At 47.9% G+C, this 22,639-nt stretch overlaps 2 protein-coding genes across 3 annotated transcripts; one reads left to right on the top strand and one right to left on the bottom strand.

The window, feature by feature from the left end:
- Nucleotides 1-308: 308 nt before the first annotated feature.
- Nucleotides 309-11,416, top strand: LOC143002193 (SH3 and cysteine-rich domain-containing protein 2-like). The gene is made up of 11 exons (XM_076152174.1): nt 309-398; nt 5,159-5,525; nt 5,763-5,857; nt 7,734-7,818; nt 8,052-8,164; nt 8,267-8,330; nt 8,929-8,984; nt 9,078-9,166; nt 9,978-10,029; nt 10,882-11,019; nt 11,189-11,416. Exons 1-11 carry the CDS (start codon nt 309-311, stop codon nt 11,285-11,287), a joined length of 1,248 nt encoding a protein of 415 aa, XP_076008289.1. The 3' UTR covers nt 11,288-11,416.
- Nucleotides 11,417-20,218: 8,802 nt separating this feature from the next.
- LOC143002254 (large ribosomal subunit protein eL19) lies at nt 20,219-22,295 on the bottom strand. Of its 2 annotated transcripts, none has more exons than XM_076152281.1 (6): nt 22,199-22,295; nt 21,337-21,434; nt 21,114-21,236; nt 20,879-20,999; nt 20,637-20,747; nt 20,219-20,551 (listed from the first exon to the last, which is right to left on the bottom strand). In XM_076152281.1, exons 1-6 carry the CDS (start codon nt 22,201-22,203, stop codon nt 20,425-20,427), a joined length of 585 nt encoding a protein of 194 aa, XP_076008396.1. In that variant the 5' UTR covers nt 22,204-22,295; the 3' UTR covers nt 20,219-20,424. The 2 variants fall into 2 exon arrangements, with proteins under 2 accessions (XP_076008396.1, XP_076008395.1); XM_076152280.1 differs by having other exon boundaries at nt 21,337-21,443; nt 22,199-22,289.
- Nucleotides 22,296-22,639: the final 344 nt, after the last annotated feature.

Here is a 22,639-nt window from a genome sequence, read left to right on the forward strand (position 1 = left end):
GGTTGAAGTGGACGGACCGAGCCGAACTCTCGATTCTGGATCGTTTTACGACAACAAACATCCACTGTCGTCGCTTCCATGCGCCACTTTAACGCCTCGAGCCGAAAACTACGCAGCTTCGCGATGGAATTGCGTTACTTCAAATTCCCAAATGGATGCTGCCGCCGAAAGACAGTCGAAACTACCTCTGTGGACGACACGCTGTAACTTCAACCTCTTTATGTGCAGTTGGACAAAACCCTCCGTGGCTTTTTACGCATTACTTTACGTCATTCGTGTCACTTGACGAGCATTTTCTCCCACCCGAGATGACGGAAATCAGCGAGAAGGAGAACGAACCTCAAAACCGGCACCTCCAGCGACCACCGGCGACCGTGCCGAGCCAACCCGAATCAAAGGTAAAACACTGATTGCGACAGTACATCCTGCTTGATGTCTAAAGAGGCTTTAAACTTGGGATTTAACTTGTTTACCTGTGTGACTCCTGCTATTGTCTTAATGGTATAAGTTCAGCTGCGGGTCTTGCATAACAGCCTTAAACCTGTGTAATGCCTTTTAACTTCTGTGACCTCAGGGCAGAGATTACACGCACATGTGTGTTGAGTGTGTGTGTGTGTGTTCAGTGTGTGTATGTTGTGTCTAGAGTGAACAATGTGGAGCCAGTATCTCATCCCAGTTGATCCAATTACACAGAGAGAGTGACATGCAGATGGATCAAGGCTGAGAAGTTGAAACCCAAAACGAGAAGCTTTAAATGTAGACGAGGTCGTTCAATATCGGGAAGATTTGATACGATTATGGCAAGTTTTGTCTATTAGGCGGGGATTGATATCATCCCAGTAGAGGAGCACTGACCATGACCCCCCCCCCTGCAGACCCTGGACCCATGGATGAGGAGTTGATGAAGATGTTCTCTCATGCAAGCCTCTCTGCCAAAAGTAGAAGAGAGTTTGAAGCCAATTCCCAGATTACTTAATTAAGTCGTACACGCTGCATCACATTTATGTTTCATTATATTCAAATGAGCATCAAGGACGGTGTAAATGCAGCAGCAGTGACAACAACAACAACAACAACGAGAACAGCAACAACAGCAATAAGGACAGCAAATCCCATTATCGCAGCTCTTTTGTTGGTCATCACCGCAGGGAGCAGGAACACGCCTGGCAGGGTGGGCTTGTTGTTTCTATTTGGCTAAAGACAACAGAATGGATGGTGGGCGTGGAGGTGCCTCTTGAATTTATGAGCCAATCAGATAGCAGATGTTTGCCGTGTCTAGCTGGGAGCTGGGTCATAATTCACACAAATGGCCGTCCGGACATACAAAAAAAAAGGAAAGGAATACTGAACTGGGAGGAAAGCGATTCTGCTCACTTGCGTCGGCCGTGGAAATGTTTAGTTTGACCGGCGTGACCGCTCCTCATCCTCCAAACGGAGGAGGAAGAGGGGTGGGGAGTGAGTGAAATGTGTGTTACAACCGCTCTTGTATCACTTGCAGTCCCACGTGTAATCCCGCCGCACGTGCGCGCCTCTATTTATGTCCACTCCCTCTGTCTGTTCCTCTTCCTCTGCTCCTCTTCCTCTCCCTGCATGTCTTTATTACAGTGTAAATCTATACCAGCCTTCCCCAGTGTTGTTCCAATGGAGGCTTTGACAGCGGGAATAAATAAGCTCTTCTACCTCTTCATCCCCTCTCTTCCTCCACAGGCAAGGTGAGAGCTGCCAAAGAAGAAAGGAAAAACACTTTATTATTTGCCGGGGGAAATGGCGGCGGTGGCTCGGGCGCTCCTAAAGACGCCTGGACATAAAATTAAGTACGCACGCAAGGTTTGGAAGGTAAATGCTGATAAAGCAAGGTAGCAGCTCGCTCAGTCCACTGGGGCCCTCACACAGCCCACCTCATCCTCCGCCAGTACACAGACGGTTTTACGAGCTGGAGTGATGGCGGCGGTTTATCTCTTTCGTTCACACTCGCTCCTCCTCCTCCTCCTCTCCCCCTGAGCTTCCTCACCAAGTTTCATATTTTAGCACTTTTTCCTCCTCTCATCAAATCAGTCTCTCGCCAGTCTGCACTCCCTCTGTTTCCCTCCCCTCTTGTCTTCAATCGGCGGCGCTTCTGGTCTTCTCCTAATTGCACCTTGCTCTCCGTTTCTTATTCCTTTTTCCTTTGTAAGACAGAGTGACTGGCGCCTAAATCTTCTCCACGGTGCGATTGAAGAATATGAGAAGCAGGAGGGGGCAAAAGGAGCAAGAGGAGAACAGGAACAGGCGAGAAATAATGAGCCAGACCGGGCCCTCCGGTTCACTTTGTCACTTCAGCCCGGTTCCTCCACGTGGTGTTTGGAGACGCGGCGCTGCACGTGTGTGTGTCGTGCATAATCAATCACTGAGCTGCGTAAAGATGGAATCCTTCCATTTGTATGTAGAGGACGTTTCTCAACCAAGTGTGTTTGTTCCACATCACATTTCGGAAAGGTTACATCACCTCTGTCACTTTCCCGTGCGTGCGTGCGTGCGTGCGTGCGTGCGTGCGTGCGTGCGTGCGTGCGTGTGTGTGTCTGTGTGTCTCTCGCTCATCAGACTGGATTGACTTGCACTGCTGACCTTTAACCAAGAGCAAACTAAAGTCCGCAATGGAAAGAGGATAAACAGTCAGACGGAGACGGAACAGGTGAGGGAGGACGGCGGCGGCGCTGTCTCATTCCCCTCCGTCCACAATGTCCCCACATTATTTTGATCTATAGTGGACAGTGTCCTTGATTGAGTTTGGAAATGTGCTGATCCAGCAGAGTCCAGGGTGAGGAGAGAAATATGAACTTCAGTCCTTTGTTCAATCCCCAACGTGTTGGCGAGGTAGTAGCTTTAAGAATTTGAAGTTTTTAAATGACTGGAAGTTGTTTTACCTGCAAACACATCTTTGACACCAAGACCGGTTTAATAATTAACACAGGACTCGTCTCTCAGTTCTAACACGGCCGTCCAGCACCGCCCGCTGCCGCTTCAGCAAAGGAACACATCTCTGCATGAATATCTTCTTTGCAGTCGCGCCTCATTTATATAAACAAACCTTCCTAATGTAGATTCATGCATGTTTGACTGTCTTACACACACACACACACACTCTCTGCTTCTCTCTGCTCTTTGCTTCAGCACCTTTATGTTCCTCTTCTTTCACTCACATACGTTATATTGCAGCGGAACAAACACGGGATCGTAAACGTTGTCCTGTCCGTGTACAGTAATGATGTAATGCGGACACAAATGCAGCTTTGGCACTTGTGGAGGACATTGAGCAGTTTAATGGGCAGGTTGATGAGGAGGAAGATCCTCACATTGAAGATGCTGCATTCAGGGTCGGAATCAACAGCAGTTTTCCAGAGAGTGAAAATCTTCTTTTCTGCAGAAAAGGGGTAAATAAAGCTGCATCACTTGACAGCAGGGTGACTTTCTGCCTTTCACAGGCATCCTGTTAGAACACCTGCATACACACACACACACACACACACCATAATCATTAATTTATCCATGCATTCCTCACAAATTGTCTATTTATAGATGCCTTCACCTAACATATCTGCTCCCTGTGCTCATCCGCCAAACCTCCAACGAACAAGGTCAGGATGTCTGTCTGCCTGTCTGTCTCTCCATCTGTCTGCTGTCTCGCTCTGTGTGTCTTTGGTAATAATAACATGTTTTATTTATGGGGTGCGTTTTTCTCAAACTCAAGGTCGCTTTGCTCATCAGCAGCGATAAAACGCCACGGATAATAACGCGTAAAGATCAGAAAACAAAGATCAAATATCTGCTCACACACTCCCTACACGGTCTCTGCTGTGTGTGTGAACCAGAAACAGAAGCATCAGAGACAGAATAGGATGGAATAACACACACATTCAGACACATTTATATATTTATGTGTTAGATTATTCTTGGAGGTCTGGTGGCTTTATGTCCTCGCTCTTTACTCGACAGGCGGAAGACGAAGGAGCTGAATCAAGTCAAGGGGGGGACATCAGTCAACGTCTTCCTCTTTGTTGTCTCGTCTTGAAAAAGCGCTCTGTTTTCATTGGACTCAAAGGCCTCGTCGCTAAAAAAAGATTAACAAAGACGGCAAAGTTTAAAAATCTAATGGAGAGGAACATCCATTACTGAACGGGCCACCGGTCGAGCCAAGAAGAAGAAGGCCATTAAGGAAAGTATGGACTCAGCTCCCTGTGGGAAACACTTAGCACAGGCCCTCACTAATGGCTCAGCAGAGACCCGGCCTTTCATCACTCAAACTAATTGGCATCTGTGAATCCGTAGCTCAAAGAAGAAAAAGAGGAACCCGCTCAAAAAACTTATCGATTCCATTTTCCAATAAGGAGCTGGGGTTAGGTGTGAAGGGACCCCCCGGAGGAGCCCGGAGACAGAAAAAGCGCCGCGTTCCTCTCCTCTCCGCTCGCGTTTCCACATTGGGTTTTTGCAAAAATAGTGAGATGTTTCCTTCTTACTACAGCTACAGGCTAAGTTACAGTTAGAGAACATTATTCACCATCATGAATATTCCCTTTCCAGCCACTAAGAATAGCAGCTAATGATGTGCGTATAAATGGAGGAATTACTCTTCAGATTAAGGGAGCCGTAACATCCTCGCCCTCGTTTCTTGCAGGCCCAGTCTCTCTATGAAGGCTCCCCTTGTGGCCGTGACGGAGGCGGTGACACGGTGAAAGATAAACATAGTTTGTCGGGCATCATCGCTGACCGCATCAGATCCAAAGGTGCGGGCCGCTCAATAGAGCTAATCAAGCGTGAATCTTAAGCGGTATTGACGGGCGGGGATTCACTCGACCACGGGAAATCTGCCTATCTAAGTGGGAAAAGCTGAACTGAGACGATCGGGAGCCAAGCTGGAGGTCAGCCAGAGGGGAAGAGAGGAAGTAGAGTGTTGAGGTTTAAACACAGCTCACTCGGTTAATCAAACACTCTCGTTGCGTAATTTCACATGTACAACTTAATCATGATGGAGTTGATGAACGAGCGATGAAGGAGCAGGTTTGTCCGTCACTTCCTGTCCTGTGCTTGTTCCCCCTCTTCCTCAGCGTACTCCATTGTTTCTGAACACACACATTGAGAGCCTCAGACTAACCTCAGTCCCTCTGCTCTTCTCTCCTTGCAGCTGCAGCGACTGAAGCGCTCGCTCTCCTTCAAATCGGTCATGCGCAGCAAGAGCATGGACAACTTCTTCCAGCGCAACAACGGCGACTTCCGGGCCCCGCCGGCGTTTATCGCCGCCCCGCCTCCTCCCCTGTCCCCCTCCCCCATCCCCGAGTCGCCCCTGTCCTACGAGCGCTCGCCCTCTCTGTCCCCGTCCGTCAGTCCCAACCCCTCCTTGTCGTCACACTCGCCCTCCGTCAGCCCCTCGCCGTCCTTGACCTCCCAGAACCAGCCAAAGTCTCAGGCCCAGCCGGTAAAAACTCACTCTTTCCAGGAGCACGTCTTCCGCAGGCCCACCTGCTGTCAGCGATGCAAACACATGATCCAAGGTTTGTCTCTCCCTTTATCTACCTACACTTTGTTCACATTTGCATTCGCTTGTAAACACAAAAAAGGACCCTCAGTGAACCCGGTAGTGCTTGCATAAGGAAATTGTGTCTAAACTTGTGGCGCAGGTGTAGCTTCTCTGATTGTCAATTTTGTATTTTGATTGCCGATTTTGTCCTCCTGCCGTGTGTATGTGTGTGTGTGTGTGTGTGTGATGCTGTGAAATTGTGTGTATGCAGGGAATTCCAAGCAGGGTCTGCGCTGTAAAGCCTGTAAGCTGGCAGCCCACCTGTGGTGCTCATCAGAGCTCTCCCAGCAGCCCTGCAACGGCAAGGTAAGAGCACCACACACACACACACTGACGAACACTATCATCATCTTCATCATCGTCTGAAAGAGAGTCCAGACCGATAAAGTTTCAGTGGCCACGTCCCAACACTTTTCTCCTCACCTAACCCCCCCCCCTCCTCTTCCTCATCCTCTTCCCTGCTCGCTCTTGTTCGGGTCCAACATTTCCTTCCTCTCCCTCTCAAGTCTGTCGGCTGAAGGGGAACAAAAATCAATATCTCCCTCGTACCAGCTGGTCCGGCTAATTCAGTGTGAAATTCGGCGTGTGTGTGTGAGGAGCCGGCGGTCCCCAGAGGAAACGCGGCGGCCAAGCCTTCAGCACGGTCCGCCGCCATTACTGCACACTCATCAAATAAGGGATTAGGCGTCAAGTTTGAATCTACTTCCTCTTCTTCTCCTTTTTCTTCATCTCCGATCCACCGGCTCGTTACCAAACTGGAATTATCCTTCAATTCTAAGCTTGTTTGAATTTATTGCCGTGTACGTTTGAGCGCAGTCTCGCTCCTCGGCTGAACTCTTTCTACGACATTATGACGACTAATAAAAACACAATCCATATAATTGGTGGGGGGGGGGGGGAATGTGGGGAATGTAGCTGACTCAGCAATTCATCTGGACAGTAGAGCTTAATCATTGATGGAGTTTAATGATATTAACAGCTGTGATGATGCAAGAAATTGCAAACCGAATGCAGTGTAAGATTGGAGACATTAATTTCTCCCGCAGTCTCATGCAGAGCTTGCTTGGCTTTAGCAGCAGAGGAGCGTTTGAAACGCGAGCGTTGCGTAACGAACAAGAGGCGAGCGGGATCGGACTCTTGGGAGGAGTGGAGGGGAGATGGATCGGCGACGGAGGAGAGAGGCGAGAGCGGATCAATGAGAAGCCGTCACACACACACACACACACACACACACACACACTGAAAAACACAACTATTAATAGACGTTCATAAGAGGAAAATGGCTTATTCTTCATGAAGCAAGGATGAAGATGAAGATGTGCGTGTTCCCGGCTCCTCCACAGCCTCACACTCTCCGTCTCTATGATCAATCGCTTTTAAAACACCCTCAGAATCGAAAGCGGTTTTGAAACGACTTTGGGAGAACTTTAGCGAATCGATGTTTATAGAACTAAAGATGTATTAAAGTTTGATTAAAAGAAACAAGACGCCCGAGCTCAGCACTAAGTGATTGGCCAGGCAGACACACACACACACACACACACACACACACACACACACACACACACACACACACACACACACACACACACACACACACACAGACGCAACACCGCCGTGACCCAGATTTGTGTCAGTAGTGTGTGAGTCAGGGGGCCATTGAGAAGAGTTCGCCGTGTGTGTGTGTTATCTGAAAGTGTGAAACTGTCCAGTGGAGCTTCACTGTAGATTTCTAACGTAGCTGCTTCCCTGATAAATAATTCCTCCCTGCTGTACACACACACATTAGTCACTGGCACAGCATTACATTACATTACATTACATTACGGTCATTTAGCAGACGCTTTTATCCAAAGCGACTTACAATAAGTGTGTTCAACAAAGGTAGATAAAAGAACTTCAGGTCACAAGAATAGAACAGAAATAGAATAGAAAGAAAAGAACAGCAGATAAGGTCAGTCGTCACTCACTCATTAGCATAATCAGACGGGTGGTGAAGTAATGCCAAGTGTGTTTACAGGGAGCCGTCAGCGCTGATGGGAGGTCACATGTACACAGCGTGGCTCGTTTCATGTAGACGACCGCGTGCTGAGACGTAAACATTTGCCGCTCTCTGTTGTCGCGTCACACTGAGCGTTGTCGTATGAAGTCTAACATCTCCTTCCTCTCTCTCTCCTCTCAGACCGGCGCCTTCAAGCGTAACTTCAGCTCTCCTCTGCTCACCATCGATCCTCTGGGTGTGGTCAGGGAAGCTCCGGCCTCTCAGGGTGAGGGATGGACACACACACACCCACACACACAAGCACACACACCGCTTGATTTATCGCAGCGCCACAACTCATGAGGTCTTCACTGGATGACAAACGGCCTCTGCCCTTTGATGCCTGACGTGTCTGTGTGTGTGTCTGTGTGTGTGTGTGTATAGATGAGCCTCAGATATTATACTGCGCTCGTGTCGCTCAATCCTGTCTCGTTGTGGTGTGTGTGTACGTGTGTGTAGAGGCAGATAATGGCATTGTTGACCCAGTATACGAGGCTCTGCGCTACGGGACGTCTCTGGCACAGATGAGTCGCTGCAGCTTCGGCAGTATCTCAGAGTCGCCCTGTCACGAGGTAGAGACACACACACACACACACGTTGACACACACATGAATTCATTGAAAGATCAGGTAATTCAAGCCCTTTCATTCACCCTTTTTTCTTATTTAACATAGGTAGAAAACCTGCAAGAGAGCCTGGAGAACCAGCCAATAGCAGAGGAGGAGAGCATCCCAGGAAGTAAGTAAGAGTGTGTGAGGACAGTGAGTGCTGATAAGAGGAGAAACACAAATACAAATACCTCTTTTCCTCTGTAAACAAGGATGAAAGGCAGTGAAGTCAAAGCGCTTTAGTTTTCCTGCCATTTCAGTAATGAGTTCCTACATTTTGAGTCCAATTAAGCCTAATAAGCCGGAAAAAAGAGGATTAGAGTCGCTGCTCAGTGTTCCTGTGATGTGAGCGGACAGACAGATGGTCAACCAGATCCACCTAAGCATGACTGACAGAGACACAGAGGAGACGTCACCCTGCTGGACATCAAAACTACAGAATAAAGCTGTGTGTGTGTGTGTGTGTGTGTGTCCCTACTGTCTCTCCTGTACTCTTCCTCCCTCTGTCCTGTCTCCAGTCCCAGGAGACGGGATCATGTCTGTTTGTACCGTACAGTTAATGACCTCCACCTCCAGCCTTCCTTCTGTTTGCTGCAAAGTGACGAGATCTCCTTCTCCCTCTCTCCCTCTCTCCCTCTCTCCCTCTCTCCCTCTCTCCCTCACCTGTGTCCTCTTCCCCCCCTTCTCTCTCCTCCTCTTCTTTGTGTTTGTGTGTCCGTCCTCTCCAGTGATCACTCCCCCCGAAAGCGAGAAGGCCGATTCTGAAGACCGAGTCAGTTTGAAGGTGTGTAGAGGGTCATTCTCCAGCTGGTCGTCTTCCCTCTTGTCTCTCTCTCTCGCTCCTTCCTCATGATCTCCTCTCCCTCTGTTCTGTCAGACTCCTAAGCGGGTGGAGGTTCATTCCGTCCACACCTACGTGGCTCTCTACAAGTTTCTGCCTCAGGAGGGGAACGACTTGGAGCTACGGTCAGTCACAGTCACAGTCACATCTCTCGGACATTTTCTATTTATTTGCAATATTAACAAGAGAAATTTGGAGAGAATCAAGTAACAGTAGAAACGTATTAATAGTCTGCTAATGAAAGTAGCATTAAGTTGTTTGTTTTCTAACTTTTCCAGAGCTCTGCTGTATAATTAGCAGCTCATTTGCATTTTTCCGCCTCATTTTACCAGCAGCATGTTCTGAATCCTCCTCAACGCTGTGCGACCTCACTTCCTGTAAACGGCGGCGCACAGCGTCGACGACCCAGAACCCAGCTTTCTGTTTTTGGTCCCGGGGTGTTCGGGGACATAAAGTCTTTTTTTGAACTCTGATACGCATTGATCTGTTCCTATTTTAGAGGGAAATAAAAACAACCTCCCGCAGCAATCAGGTGAGAGAGGAGGACGGGCGTGCAGAGATAGAGTTTCACCGACACGCCATCTGCCTGCTCAGCGGGGACGATGGGGGGGGGGAGTGAGGGGTTCAGCGCGGGAGGGTGGAGCGAGCTGGGAGGCCAGGAAGGACAAACAGCTGCGTTGGGTGTGTGACAGAAAGGGAGAGAGTGTTTGTGTGTTAGTAGGTGCAGGAGATCTGCTGAGTAAAGGCACCCGACACACAACAACACAAGCACGTGCACGTTCACTTCACTGGAGACTTCTGCCTGATTTGTTGCTCCATCTGTCCTGAATCAGCATCCGACAACAACATTTCCACACTGGTTAGATGTTTCTACTTCCAAAATATACTATACATGAAAATAAATACTTCTTCTTCTTCTCTTCTTATCCTGTCCAGGCCTGGAGACAGAGTTCAGGTCACAGACGACTCCAATGAGGACTGGTGGAAGGTGAGCTTATTTAGAAATGCACTCTTTCACGTTCCGACACAGGACGAGCCTGAGGGACAGCTGGCGTAGGGGCGGCAGAAGTGTTTAGCGTGGAGAGAAAAGAGAGGAAGAAGAAGAAGAAGAGAGGGCGGGACTGCAGTTGCGGTGTAATGAGGCAGCTGAGGATTTTCACCTTCACCTCTTTAAGGACGGACAGGTGTTTATGATGACAAATCAGGAAAAACACCTAAAAAAGCAGCAAAATAAAAGCATACAACCACATTTAAAACTGCAATAACGCTAAAAAGCTACTTATTCTGGAGGAAATGTAACGAGCTGTTTGGCTTCTTGCACAATGCAGCAAAGTGACAAGCGAGCGGCACGGAGAGGCAGAGTGTGTGGAGGCATGGATGCTTCTGTGATTAATGAGAGAGACGCTGCATCACGGCGCAAAACAAAATGGCTAAAATTGGAGTGGAGCAACTCGGACAACATTCATTTGTGTGTCCGTGTGTGTGTGAGTCTGCAGAGAGGGAGGAGAAGGGGGGGGGGCGGAGTTTGGTTCAGCACATTCTTTTTAGAGCTGTTGTGTTTTTTAAAAATGCACCTTTTTGCCCCGAGCCTCCGCTGGAACGACAGAGGAAGCTTTGTGGTTTTTGTCTTAGACTTGGCTCGTTATGGAGACGATGGCTTCTCCTCAAACGCTGAGTCAGCAGTTCTGTAATGTGGTTCAAAAGAGAAGCTTCAAGCAAACAGACAAACAAAAGCATGAGGGGCCGTTTGTTGTTTTCACTCCAGAACAATCCAACAAAACGACACGACGTGTGTGTGTGTGTGTGTGTGTGTGTGTGTGTGTGTGTGTCGCCTTTCCAGGGGAAAAGTAGAGAGAAGGTGGGATTTTTCCCGGCCAACTTTGTGCAGCGAGTTCGCCCCGGCGAGCGGGTGTGGAAGGTCACTGCCGGTTTCCATGGCAACCGAGACAAAGGCCAGATGACTGTGAAAGAGGCTCAGGTGAACACGCATTATAATACAATTCACACACACACACACAAAGACGCACACACACACAAACAAGGAATATATTTGACATTATATGCAAATGAAGGCAGGACACAGCTGATTAGAGGACAGAAGGCTGCTCACCTTTTCCTCCAAATACGTGAATGTCTCTCCTCCTCAGATCTGCGTGGGGAAGAACGAGGAGGCGGACGGCTTCCTGCGTCTGAGCAGCGGTAAGAAGAGAGGCCTGGTCCCCGTCAAGTACCTGCTGGAGATATGAGGGCAGAGCTCAGCGCCTCTTTCCCTTTCACACCACGATGGAGGAATACTCAGGAGTGTTTACCCCGACACCTGACTGACCCACCAACCAAACATCTCCTACCCCCTCCCACAGACGGCTCAGTGGACGACGGCGGCGGCTTCTTCAGGGTCAAAGGAGGAAGGGGAGGGGCTTCTTTAGAGGATCCGTAGAGCTACTCTCCTGTAGCACAATCCTACTTTGTGAGGCTTTTGTTTGTTTATTAGTTTTTTTACACTCACACAAACAAAATGTAGCATAGATAGCGTCAAAGAAGTCCGGCTACCTCACCAGCCGCCTCCATCCGTTATCCGCCTGCTTTCCTGGCGGGAAACGGGGATTCTGCGGGTTGTGGATCGCGAAAACGAGATGGCGAATGACGTCGGGGCCAGGAGGCAAGTAGGTGCTGTGTGAAGAGACGCAGGACACAAGGGATCACAAAGGATTCAAGGAAGGAGACAAAGGACTCATGGTAGTGAACGCATGTGTCATGTAATATTATTAGTGTGGATAGAAAATAATTCAGGTATTACACGTATGTAGAAACGTCAACAACACTCTCCTGCTGCATCTCTCTCTCTCTCTCTCTCTCCCTCTCCCTCTCTCTCTCTCTCTCTCTCTCTCTCTCTCTCGGGATTAGATTACGTTTGAGCTTTTCACAGCCTCACTGCGTGGCGCTTTCTCTCCCCCCCCAACACACACACACACACACATCTGAGAGTTATTGTCGCTCATTTACACGTAAGGTCAGTCTGTGTGTAAAGTTCTGTAATACCCCAGATGCTTCCATTCACTGGACGACCAAACTCCCTCCAAATATGGGCGGGACTCCAAATTTGTTGCTTGAATTCTCCGTTTCTCCTTAAATAACTGGGAGGCGATCGGAAGGTGCCGTCGCCTCGCGCCGTTTGATTTACGGCTTCGCCATTATGAAGCGTAAGGTAGCGATGAAGACGTGGCAATAAGTGTAAATAAATGTAGGAGCTGTAGCGTGTAAATAGGCTTATAGAGGATCCTGTATGGACTCGGCTCTGACCTGCACTCTGACCCACAGGTCTGCAGCTATCAGGGGCTGAATAAGGGCATTACAACGTAAACACACACACACACACACACACATCCTCCCTCTTACCCACCGTATGTACTGTATGTATATCTCTGCTCAATTAACTTCTAAAGCCTAATCAGCACAAATCCACTTCAAATACTATGCACAACAGTTCCAGTCCCTCTCTCCCCTGGCGTTCAGTCACTTTTACGTTTCCTCGTGCGGTCGGGAGACAAACGGAACTCCACTCCGACTTCTTTCTCCGGACTATAATCTCATTTACGGAGGAGCCCGGTCTGGACATTACCTTTGTTGACTAGAACCGTGATTGGCTCAGGATCAACCACCTTCCCTTCCCTTCCCTTCCCGCCCCTCCCCCCTCCCCTCCCCTCCCTCCATCACTGTACTGCACACTGCTGGGTCGCTCCTCCGCATGGCGAGCGGCCCTGTAATCCCCTCACACCTTTCAATAAAGCCAGATTCACTCTCCGGCTCTGTGTCATTTCTGTGAATCTACTCACTTTCTGATAGGATGTTCCCGTCGCCGTCGCTGTAGTTCCACCTCAAGGCCCAGACTCAACGCCGATTCATTACTTTGAGGGTGTAAGCGACGCGGTTTGGCTTCCAGGTGCCTTTGCAAGCAGCAAACCCTCTGCCAGCGAAGTCGTCCAATCAGCCAGGAGTAGTGAAAACTCCTGTGTGTGTGTGAGAGTGTGTGAGTGTGTGAGTGTGCCGGGCCTTGGAGAAGAAAGAACACGGCAGGTAACTACCACACTTGTTTGACGTTCGAGGTCCAATGCCAACGTTCAAATTCATAAACTGCACCCGGCACTGATCAGAGCCTCGCCCTGACCGGAGAGATGAACGCTGTCAGTGTGATAAATGGTAGGAGGGCAGGGGGCGTCGTATTTCACTCTGTGCAGTTTGTAGAAGAGATTAACCTGAACACTGACCCCCATCCTGAAGGTCGCCACCTCTATAAAAACCATACTGACCACAGAGCCTGAAGCCGCTGACGGACAGACGGAGGGACGGACGGATGCTGGACTGGGATTACTTCGCCCTGAAGGTAAAGGGAAGATTGTTTCATGTCTTTCTTGCTGAATTAGATTTTCTTTTAAATAATCCTTTTCGGACCGTGAACCAAAAGTGACAGAGTGATCTTTCATTTGAGTCGACGGTGCAGAGCTTGAGAAGATTGCTTGTTCTTATTGACCATAAATAATGTGATTTACTCGCAATAAAATTAATTGGCAATGGAGAGGAGAGGCTGCTGGCAGGAGGAAGACTAGTCTGGCAGACCGAGCGTGTGTGCGTGCGTGTGCGTGTGCGTGTGTGTGTGTGTGTATGCACATGCCTGCTGTGGTGCGAGGAACATTTCTCATATCATGACCCAGTTCTGTTATCAAGCTGGATCAAATGTGATTCTGGTCTCAGCAGAGAGAGAACCTGGCAGAACATCCAGCTACTCATGCATTTTACATTTTATTAAATTTGCTGACTTTTGTGCCCAAGATGGGACTTAATGTGGAGCCGCTGAGCTCCCTCGTTCTGTCTCGCTCGTGGCAACCGGCGCAGCAGGAAGTCATTACGGCCCTTCTGTCACGCTCGCATCAACACGTCCTACTGGCCCCGAGAAGAAACACACCAAAACAAAGGCAAGCAATTAATACAGAAGACTATCTCACTCTGTAGTTGTTGTCTTATATGAATGTGGCTGTGAAGTAGAAGGTTCAGGCTTCAGAACACGAAACCATCATCAAACCTTCATCCTTAATACGTATAAACTTTAGTTTGTAGTATTTGTAGATTCTGTTCCTGTCTTTCTTCCTTTTCATCAATTCCTCACCAAAAGTCCCCACTAGGTTCATCCTCATCCTCATCATAACCACGCCACCAAACATTACACTTGCTCATTAAACGTGTGATTCCTTATAAGTGAGGCGGAGAGGGTGAAGATGCCAACATGAGTGTGAACATGCAGCAGAACTATAACAATAATTCAAAATGTGGAAGAAAATCCAGGCTGAAAATAGAAACTGATTATATGGGAAGACGGGAGAGGAGAGGAGAGGGAAGGGAGGAAAATCAAGCTTTGTGCTGCTCGGCAGGCAAAACGGGAAAAGAAGAACAACACAGGCGCATGCAACACACACACACACACACGCACACACACACAGCAATAATAGCCTGCGTCCTCCTCTATGCAACCTGAGCCAATATTAAAATCTATACGCAGCTTCAAAGCCTCGTTTCTATTTATAGAATATCCACCATAATACGACACAATGTGCAGAAATCTTTGTGGAATGCGGTTGAGGCTCCCGAAGGGCCAGGAGAGTCAACGAGCAAACTGCCCAGTCATCACTAAAACAAGGAGGCCTTTACCTGCGGAAAGATGGAGATCATTCAGCAACGTTTAGACTGCAAATGCTGTCACTTTGAATCAAGGACACGCAGATCTAATGCTTAATAAATTCAGTATCATAGCACCGATATGAGGGGAATTTATACCTTAACTGCTTGCAAAGGTGGCGTTTGCCCTTTAAGCGAGAAGCTAAGACGCCGCAGCGGCGAGGGGAAATGTCACAAACAGCCTCATAATGGAACAGAAACCAGACGCGGACAAAACAGGCATCATAAAGAATTCAAGAGGTCGTTTCTTTATGCTACGATGATTCAAAACTCACTAATGAAAACCCAGGAGGTCAAGGACAGATGGAGGCGCTTGGTTTTAGAGTTAGGTCAAACAGGGGCTCCTGATTGGCTCCTGATTGGCTCTTTAATCAGAACATAACGCCGCACTCATCCTCCTCTGCCCACGTCCCACTTCCTGACAGACAGAGACGTCATTCACTTCCGCCCTCACCCTGTCAGGTTCTTGTCTCCCGTCCACAGGTCCTCTGCCATCTTTGCATTCTTCCAGACCCCTACACACACACACACACACACACACACACACACACACACACACACACACCCAGACCGAACTGCACCATTAAAAATGAAACAAGTACACAGACACGACATGTTTAATGCATGTTCTCATATCCTGCGGCTGATAATACCGCTGTGCTCTCACTCTCTCTCTCTCTCTCTTTGTCTCACTCTCTCTCTCTCACACACACACACACATGGGATGGAACATAAGATTGCACACTGAGTTCCAAGGCTTCAGTCGATACAAATCCTTGGACTCCATCTTGGAGGAGAAACGGCCCCTGGGAGGGAACAGCACAGGTTTTCACCAGGCTTTTCATGGAAATGATAGGTTTGAGTGACAGAGGCCACCTCAAAGTAATACCAGGATGAAGATGATGTCATACTTAGAGGAAGGAACAGGAAATACAATATTTACAGGGCTCATATCCCAAAGTCTGTGACGTCATGACAACAGGGGTGAGAAATGAAACTAAATGATGAAGAGTGATGTAGTCGTAGCTTGTCTTCATCCCTCTCTATCTCTTCCTTCCTCTTCCTTCCTCTTCCTCGCTGTGAGAAGCTTGAACTTCCCTTTGCCAAAAACCAAACCAGGTCTTCACTTTGCTGATTCTCACTGAACATCTTTGCCTTTGTCGTCCTCGGAGCTTTTGACTCTTGGCTGCTTCAGTCGATCCTGTAATCCCTGCAGCTGGACGGCACAGACCTTTAAGTCTCACACACACACACACACTCTCACACACACACACACAGACTGAATGGACCTGTTCTGCCTCTCCTCTCCGTATTAGAGGAGGACATTTGAAAAGATATTTTTTTGGTTTTCATAGCCTAGTGCTAAGGAGGAACAATGGATGAGCGTGTGTGTGTGTGTGTGTGTGTGTGTGTATATAGATGTAGGCAGGCGAAGAAGCTGAGGCGGAATAGCTGAAAAATTCATATCTCCAGATCCACAGCTGTGATCTGAGCCGTCCCTTTCTCAAAGAACTTAATGGAGTGAGGAGCGAACCCAACACGCTCTCAGGAGCTAAGAGCATGCTGGGTTTGGAAACCTTTTAAAGGAGGCAGGACGGGAACGGGCGGGCGGGCGGGCGGGCGAGGAGAAGCGGAGAACCTGTGGCTGCTCCCTTTCCACACAAACACACACACACACACGTGGAAGGAAGGAAACACACACAGCCCACCCACATGAGCTTCATCTGTCATCACGTATGGATCCTCTTCACAGCTCCAGCACCCTTCAGACGCGCCCGTAATGAGGATGATGATGAGGAAGATGCTGATGATGATGATGTGTGATGAAACCTCCACGCATGGCGGCGTTTCTCGACTTATCTGTCAAGTGTGTGAAGGAGGCGAGAGCAGAAAGTGGCTAGAAGGAACATACCTACGCCAAGGCCGAGTAAGTCCATCATTACATCATTCACAGTAACTTGTTCTCGTTCTCTGCTCTCTCTGGTTTCGTGGCTTTATTATTGGAGAAGGATCTGGATCATCACAGGTGGATTGTCTGATGCGGGCGGCTGCAGCTGGTTGAGCTTTGTTATTAAACGAAGCGTCGTCTCAGCGCCGCTTTGACGCTCATTAAGTGGAAGCGTCACCAGAGGGCCGTTAAAGCAGAGACTGTAGCCGGAGGCAAAATCAAATGTGGCGCCACCAGGGAGGCGAAGGAGCCTTAATAATAAACCTAGAAGAAGACGAGCCAGGTCGGGGAAATGTTAGGAGAGGAGATCAGTCGAGATGAAGAACAGCTGACTGGAGCGTTTAGGTTCTTGGAGGCTTTTCTGACTTCCTGTTTGCGGTCCAAAGCCACCTTGGGGTCCCGGTGTCTCCATTGTCGTCTCCTCTTTTCCCAACCCTCGCCCAGCTTCCCCTCAGGACGCTCCAGCTGACCCTGACCCTGACCCTGACCCTGACCCTGACCCCGACCCTAAACCGAGCCCTGATCCTGACCCGCATGTTTCCTCTCCTGTCTTCTGTTGTCTTCCCATCACTGCACAGGCTCAATCTCTCTTGTTTATCTCTTGTCCGTCCTCTTCTTCACCCGTCTTCGCCCATCTGCTCACTCTCACTCCGTACTTATTGCCCTCTGACTCATCCAGCGATCCATCCTCAGCTTTTTACGGCGGCCCTCTCCTCCGCCGCCCCCAACTCAGCTTTTTTCCCGGGAAAGAGCGAAGGTAAAAAAGCGCGGCGCTTAACGAAGGAAGGACTTCACTAAGATCTTCATCTGGAGCTCCGATCTGCACCACTCAGCGCCATTAATCCCTCATCCACTCAGCATCTTTAAATAGCTGTGCCAGGACACCACTGAGAGAATTAAAACTGATTCCTCCCTCATGCTTTCTGATTCTGTGACGTCTGCACCAGCCTTTCACAAACAGAGAGGAAGAGGAGGGTCAAACTAAGGCTTTGGGGATCAAATTCAGTCCCCAAAATCACCTTAAACTGATACAGGAGCTCAATCAAGTGCCGTGTTTTAATTCCTAGATCCTATTTGAGTATAAAAACTTCAAAACCGTCTTCATCTTCCTCTTCTTGAACGCTCCGGCGCGCTCCATTTGTTTTTTTTCCCCCTGCACGACAGCCGAGTGTAATAAAGAGTGCAGACCATATTCTGTCCCTTATCTAATCCCATTAAGGAGCACGCTTCAGGAAGTCGCAGCGCCTCCTGGTAATGAGGAAACACATGAACCCAGAGAAGGAGCGGCCTCACTGCACCGAGCCCTTAAACCCTCACTAACCCCGCCTCCCTCCAGAGCGCTCATTTACTTTTCTAGATGGGTTCAGATTCATTTAGTAACGATAACATACAGCACGTTTTTAAAATAACACCGTAGGCACAAACAAACCCCGCTGCGTATCGAATGAAATCACCATGAGAGCCAAACAGATGCGTCAGCTGCAAGATAATGCGCTTCCAGACGCCGTCATGCTCTCCTGTTGTGTGTTTGTGTTTATGATGCTGCAGGATAGTCGGCACTCAGAGGCACAAATGCAGCAAGCCCACTTTTGGAATGAAATTAGCTGTACGTTCTGATTGTTCGTCCACAGATTGAAGCGTTTATGGGTTTGGATTCAAAGTAAAATGTAGTATTGATACCTTAACTGGTGTTGTTTTGATGGTTTTGTGTACTGAGACGTCCTTTAACATGATCCTCCTCACCTGTACATCTCATTCAGTCAGGTTGGAGTCTGTGTGTGTGTGCTTAGTTCCCTTAAATGACGTTGATATGAATAGAGCGCAGGTTTGAATCCCCTCAGTTGTTCCCTTGCTGAAATATGATTAAGAACGCCACGTAACTCTTACATAACCCTTCATGAGCCGAGTTCACTGTAAGAGCTGTATACGTTGTTAAGTAAGATGTTGTCATGGCACGGCACAGTCGACCGCAATCAATGCCGCAATCAACACACACACACACACACGCACACACACACGTAGAGGCGGAGGCAGGAGTGCAATGGAAAGAAATGTCTTTTTCCGATGATGCAAGTATCATTTACGCACATTAGATTATTTACTAGTGACTTAGACGAGATGTAATAAGTAAATATTGATCCATTTGTAAATATGTCATCATGATGGGGAGTTTGTGATCAAAGCTGCTTGTCCTCCTGCCAGAGGCCTCGCTCAGCTCCACCTTCACCCGCTCTCGTCTCTGCTCCTCCTCTTCTCTGGCCGCTGGACATTGGATCAGAACGGCTCACTGTGGTGTTGACACAGCCGACTGAATCCTGCCCCCCCGGGTCTCTAGATCAGGCGCCATCACGCACATTTAACCATGCCAGACCTTTGTTTTTGGTGGATTATGCGTTTTCTGACATGTCTGTACGTTTCTGCATGGTCACAGGCCTGAGTCTACCCAGGTGGAGTGATGTCATAAAGTGCTGTCCCATTCCTCATGAAGCGTTTGAGCCTCTGCCTCCTCCTGCACTCACTTTCTGCTGAGGTGCACAGGTAATGTTAATTACATTTTATTGGGCCTCTGTGGTTAGAATGGACACTGGGATTGAAACTTGCCTGCTCAGGTGTGTTTTGGTTTGGTTCCAGCCCCCACTTTACTGTCTGCTGTCTGATCTATGATAATAAATGTAAATATAGGTTTTAGTTTGGGGCTGAGGTTCCTTTCTTTCCCAGAATGGCTTTAATGTTTTTACAGAAATGACGCAGACCTAAAGAGTTGCAGGGGTTTAATGAAGAAAATGTGGCAAAAACAAATTGCTGCATTTAAGGAATTTATGCTGCACTAAGATTAATGACTTTAAAGCAATATAACATATTTAGGTACTTAAGTAAAAGAGTGCACTTAGGACAATAATACACTTTGTCTCTACGGACGGAAGTAATTCTATAAATGGATTCTGTGGACATGTGTATGTGGAAAATATATGGAATTAAAAAGCTCTGTAACACGACGCAGACAAATGAGTGCAAGAAGTGCTTATGCAGAATGTTGAGGGGGCATTTAGGTGGGAAAGATTAAGAGTTAAATTCCACAATAATGCCAGACAGAACAGTGCAGGCAGAAATAAGTAACAACTAGTTTTGTAGTGTAGAATAAAGTAGTCTAGTTCAAGTCACTCCTTGAGTTCAGTCAGATGTGGTTAGTAAAGGGTTAATTTTCCTCCCAGAGTCGTTCAAAACCTCAACATCATGATTTCCTCAAGACAAAGTTGATATTATTCTTAATAGATGTGATCGGTGTCTTACGAGCCTGCGTGGCGAAATCTGATGATCTGCTGCCACCTGCTGGACTGCTGACGACACAACAGGCAGACTCCATCTTAATATAGTAAACGGATACAAATCAGCTTACAAACTCATAATTAGGAGCTTTTATTGTGAGGTAAAATGAGTCATATGTAAAATATAAAGAATGAAGCCCAGGTTTGATGGTACATTTTTATTTTTTAACAGGAAGGTAAACTCAAATCGATTCTTGGAAAACAAAATAAGAAAGTCTTGCAAAATGTAACTACACACAGGACGGACAGCTGCTGTGTCTCACATCCTTTCATTATTAATCTTTAGTTCGATAACCATAATAATATAATAATCCCATAAAGCAAAAGGTCTGTTTTGTCCAGATTTATTTTCAATATAAAGGGCGAGGGCGTTGATTTAGATCTACTTCTTTGCGGCTTCTTCCTCCTTTGACAGGTTCTTGATGATCTCCTCTCTCTTGGCCAGGAGGCGCTCTTCTCTGCGCTTGCGGGCCTCCCTGGTCTTTGTGCGCCGGGCTTCGGCCTGGTCACTGCGGGGGAGAGGTAGAGAGTTAATCTGACTGAATCAAAGAGCTCCAAAATACAGAGTGACCTTATAAGGAAGGAGGAACTTACGCCAGGAGCTTCCTGCGAGCCTTATCGGCCTTCAGCTTGTGAATGTGCTCCATCAGGATGCGCTTGTTTTTGAAGACATTACCCTTGGCCTTCAGATAGAGACTGTGGTACCTGGAGGAGGAGGAAGAAGAAGAAGACGAGGAGGAGGAGGAGGAGAGACGGAATTCATGACCTCTGAGCTTCTCTTTCCTGAAATTGGAATTCAGACATCAATGGCTTCTTCAGGAGGAAATCCAACTTACATGTGCCTGTCGATCTTCTTGGACTCCCTGTAGCGGCGAAGGAGACGGCGGAGGATTCTCATGCGGCGCATCCATGACAGCTTCTCAGGCATACGAGCGTTGGCTGTTCCCTTTCTCTTACCTGGGAACACAAGGAAGGAGAAAACGGCACTGTGTCACCTTCTGTCACTCACATAGGCTCTTGTTTTTAAAGTAGTAAACGCTGCAGAGACGTCGATGCGACTCAGTTACTCACCATAGCCTGTGTGGCGTCCTTTGCGGCGTGCCAGTGTGTTCTTGCGGCAGCGAGCGCGGGAATGAACCGTCACAGGTTTCCTGATTATCAATCCATCCTTAACCAGTTTCCGGATCTGCTGGCCTGGGGCGACAAATGAAAACAAAGATGACAGAGATTTGGATGCGACCGTGGAACCTGAGGAGAACAAACGCCACTGTGTTAAAGAGGAAGAACTACTTACGGGAGTTTGCATTGGCGATCTCGTTGGTCTCATTGGGATCCAGCCACACTTTCTTCTTGCCACAACGCAGGACACTGGACGCCAACCGCTTCTGGAGCCTGAGCATGCTAGGGCAGAAGCAGAATGGTGGATTTCATGTCGTATTTGTAGAATGCTACAAGTAAACTGCATAGTGGTGGTCTACTTGACAACCATCTCACTTGTCTCATCAGGATTGTCACCCAAGAGCGCACACACACACACACACACACACAGTTTGAAGTGTTTTCAGTCCGTGTTGCTGGATTGGCATCACCTGATTCTACGGTGGCCGGGTGGTGCAGGTACGTGTCGTGTTTGATTACCACACAAACCACAATGTAGCTCTACAAAAGCTAAACTGGTTCACATAAGTGGCGTTTATTACATTAAATCACATTGGTTTACATTAGATTGTGCAAAGTAAACCTAAAGCTGTCGTTGCTCAGTGTATTTGTTTGTTTCCTGCACGGCTGGGGTTTGGAAATGAGCTGCTAATTTGTCTTTTAAATCCCGTAGTGGCCAAAACGACTCAGAAAGTTCAGCTCAGACTGCATGTAAGGCGTGTGCGGCTCAACACACCGTACAAACCGGCCGATCGTGGTCCGGTGACATGTTGTGACACGTCCTGGATGTAACTTGCGATAAGTGTAACGTGAACTTGGCTAACTGAGCTCACTGACACAGGGCCTTAGGTAGGCTTTTGGTAGGAATAAATGACTTATTTTCCGATTCTGACTCGCCCCAAGTCTTCCTCCTCCTTTTGACTATTATCAAAAGCCAACTGTGACTGGCTGTTTTAGGATAAATCCACAGTTAAATGTGTAAAAGAAGGATAGCTCACCTCATGGCTGCTGCTTGTAGAAACCGACTGGACGAGTTCCTGTGTCTGACTCTACCACTCCATATATAAAAACAGGGCACCTGCCGGCTTTGGCAATATAAGATAAATCTTTATGAATCGATTAAATTGTAACAGAAGATATTACTGTTACTATTACCGTCTTAATATATTATAAACAATAATATGGTTACGTCCACAGCTTGCTGCACGTTGATTTGCTCTTAAGTTCGTAATAACTGTTCTTTAACAAAGCCTTCCCCGCTTTTCGAGGCGCAGTGGTACGTTCCACCATAATGCTATGTCTATTACCTACCACTGGAGGTCGCCAGTGCCCTGTCTAGATTAGACGGTCCAGGTATTCTGATTTTAATTTTGGTGCATGAAACTGACAGAACCAAGAGAATGCAAGTGGCAGTACGGTAGAATGCAGCAGAATCCAAA

This window comes from Genypterus blacodes, unplaced genomic scaffold (assembly GCF_046128005.1).
Source record: "Genypterus blacodes isolate CSIRO-AG114 ecotype Tasmania unplaced genomic scaffold, CSIRO-AGI_Gbla_v1 ptg000055l_1, whole genome shotgun sequence".
In the NCBI taxonomy this organism is placed as follows: Eukaryota; Metazoa; Chordata; class Actinopteri; order Ophidiiformes; family Ophidiidae; genus Genypterus; species Genypterus blacodes.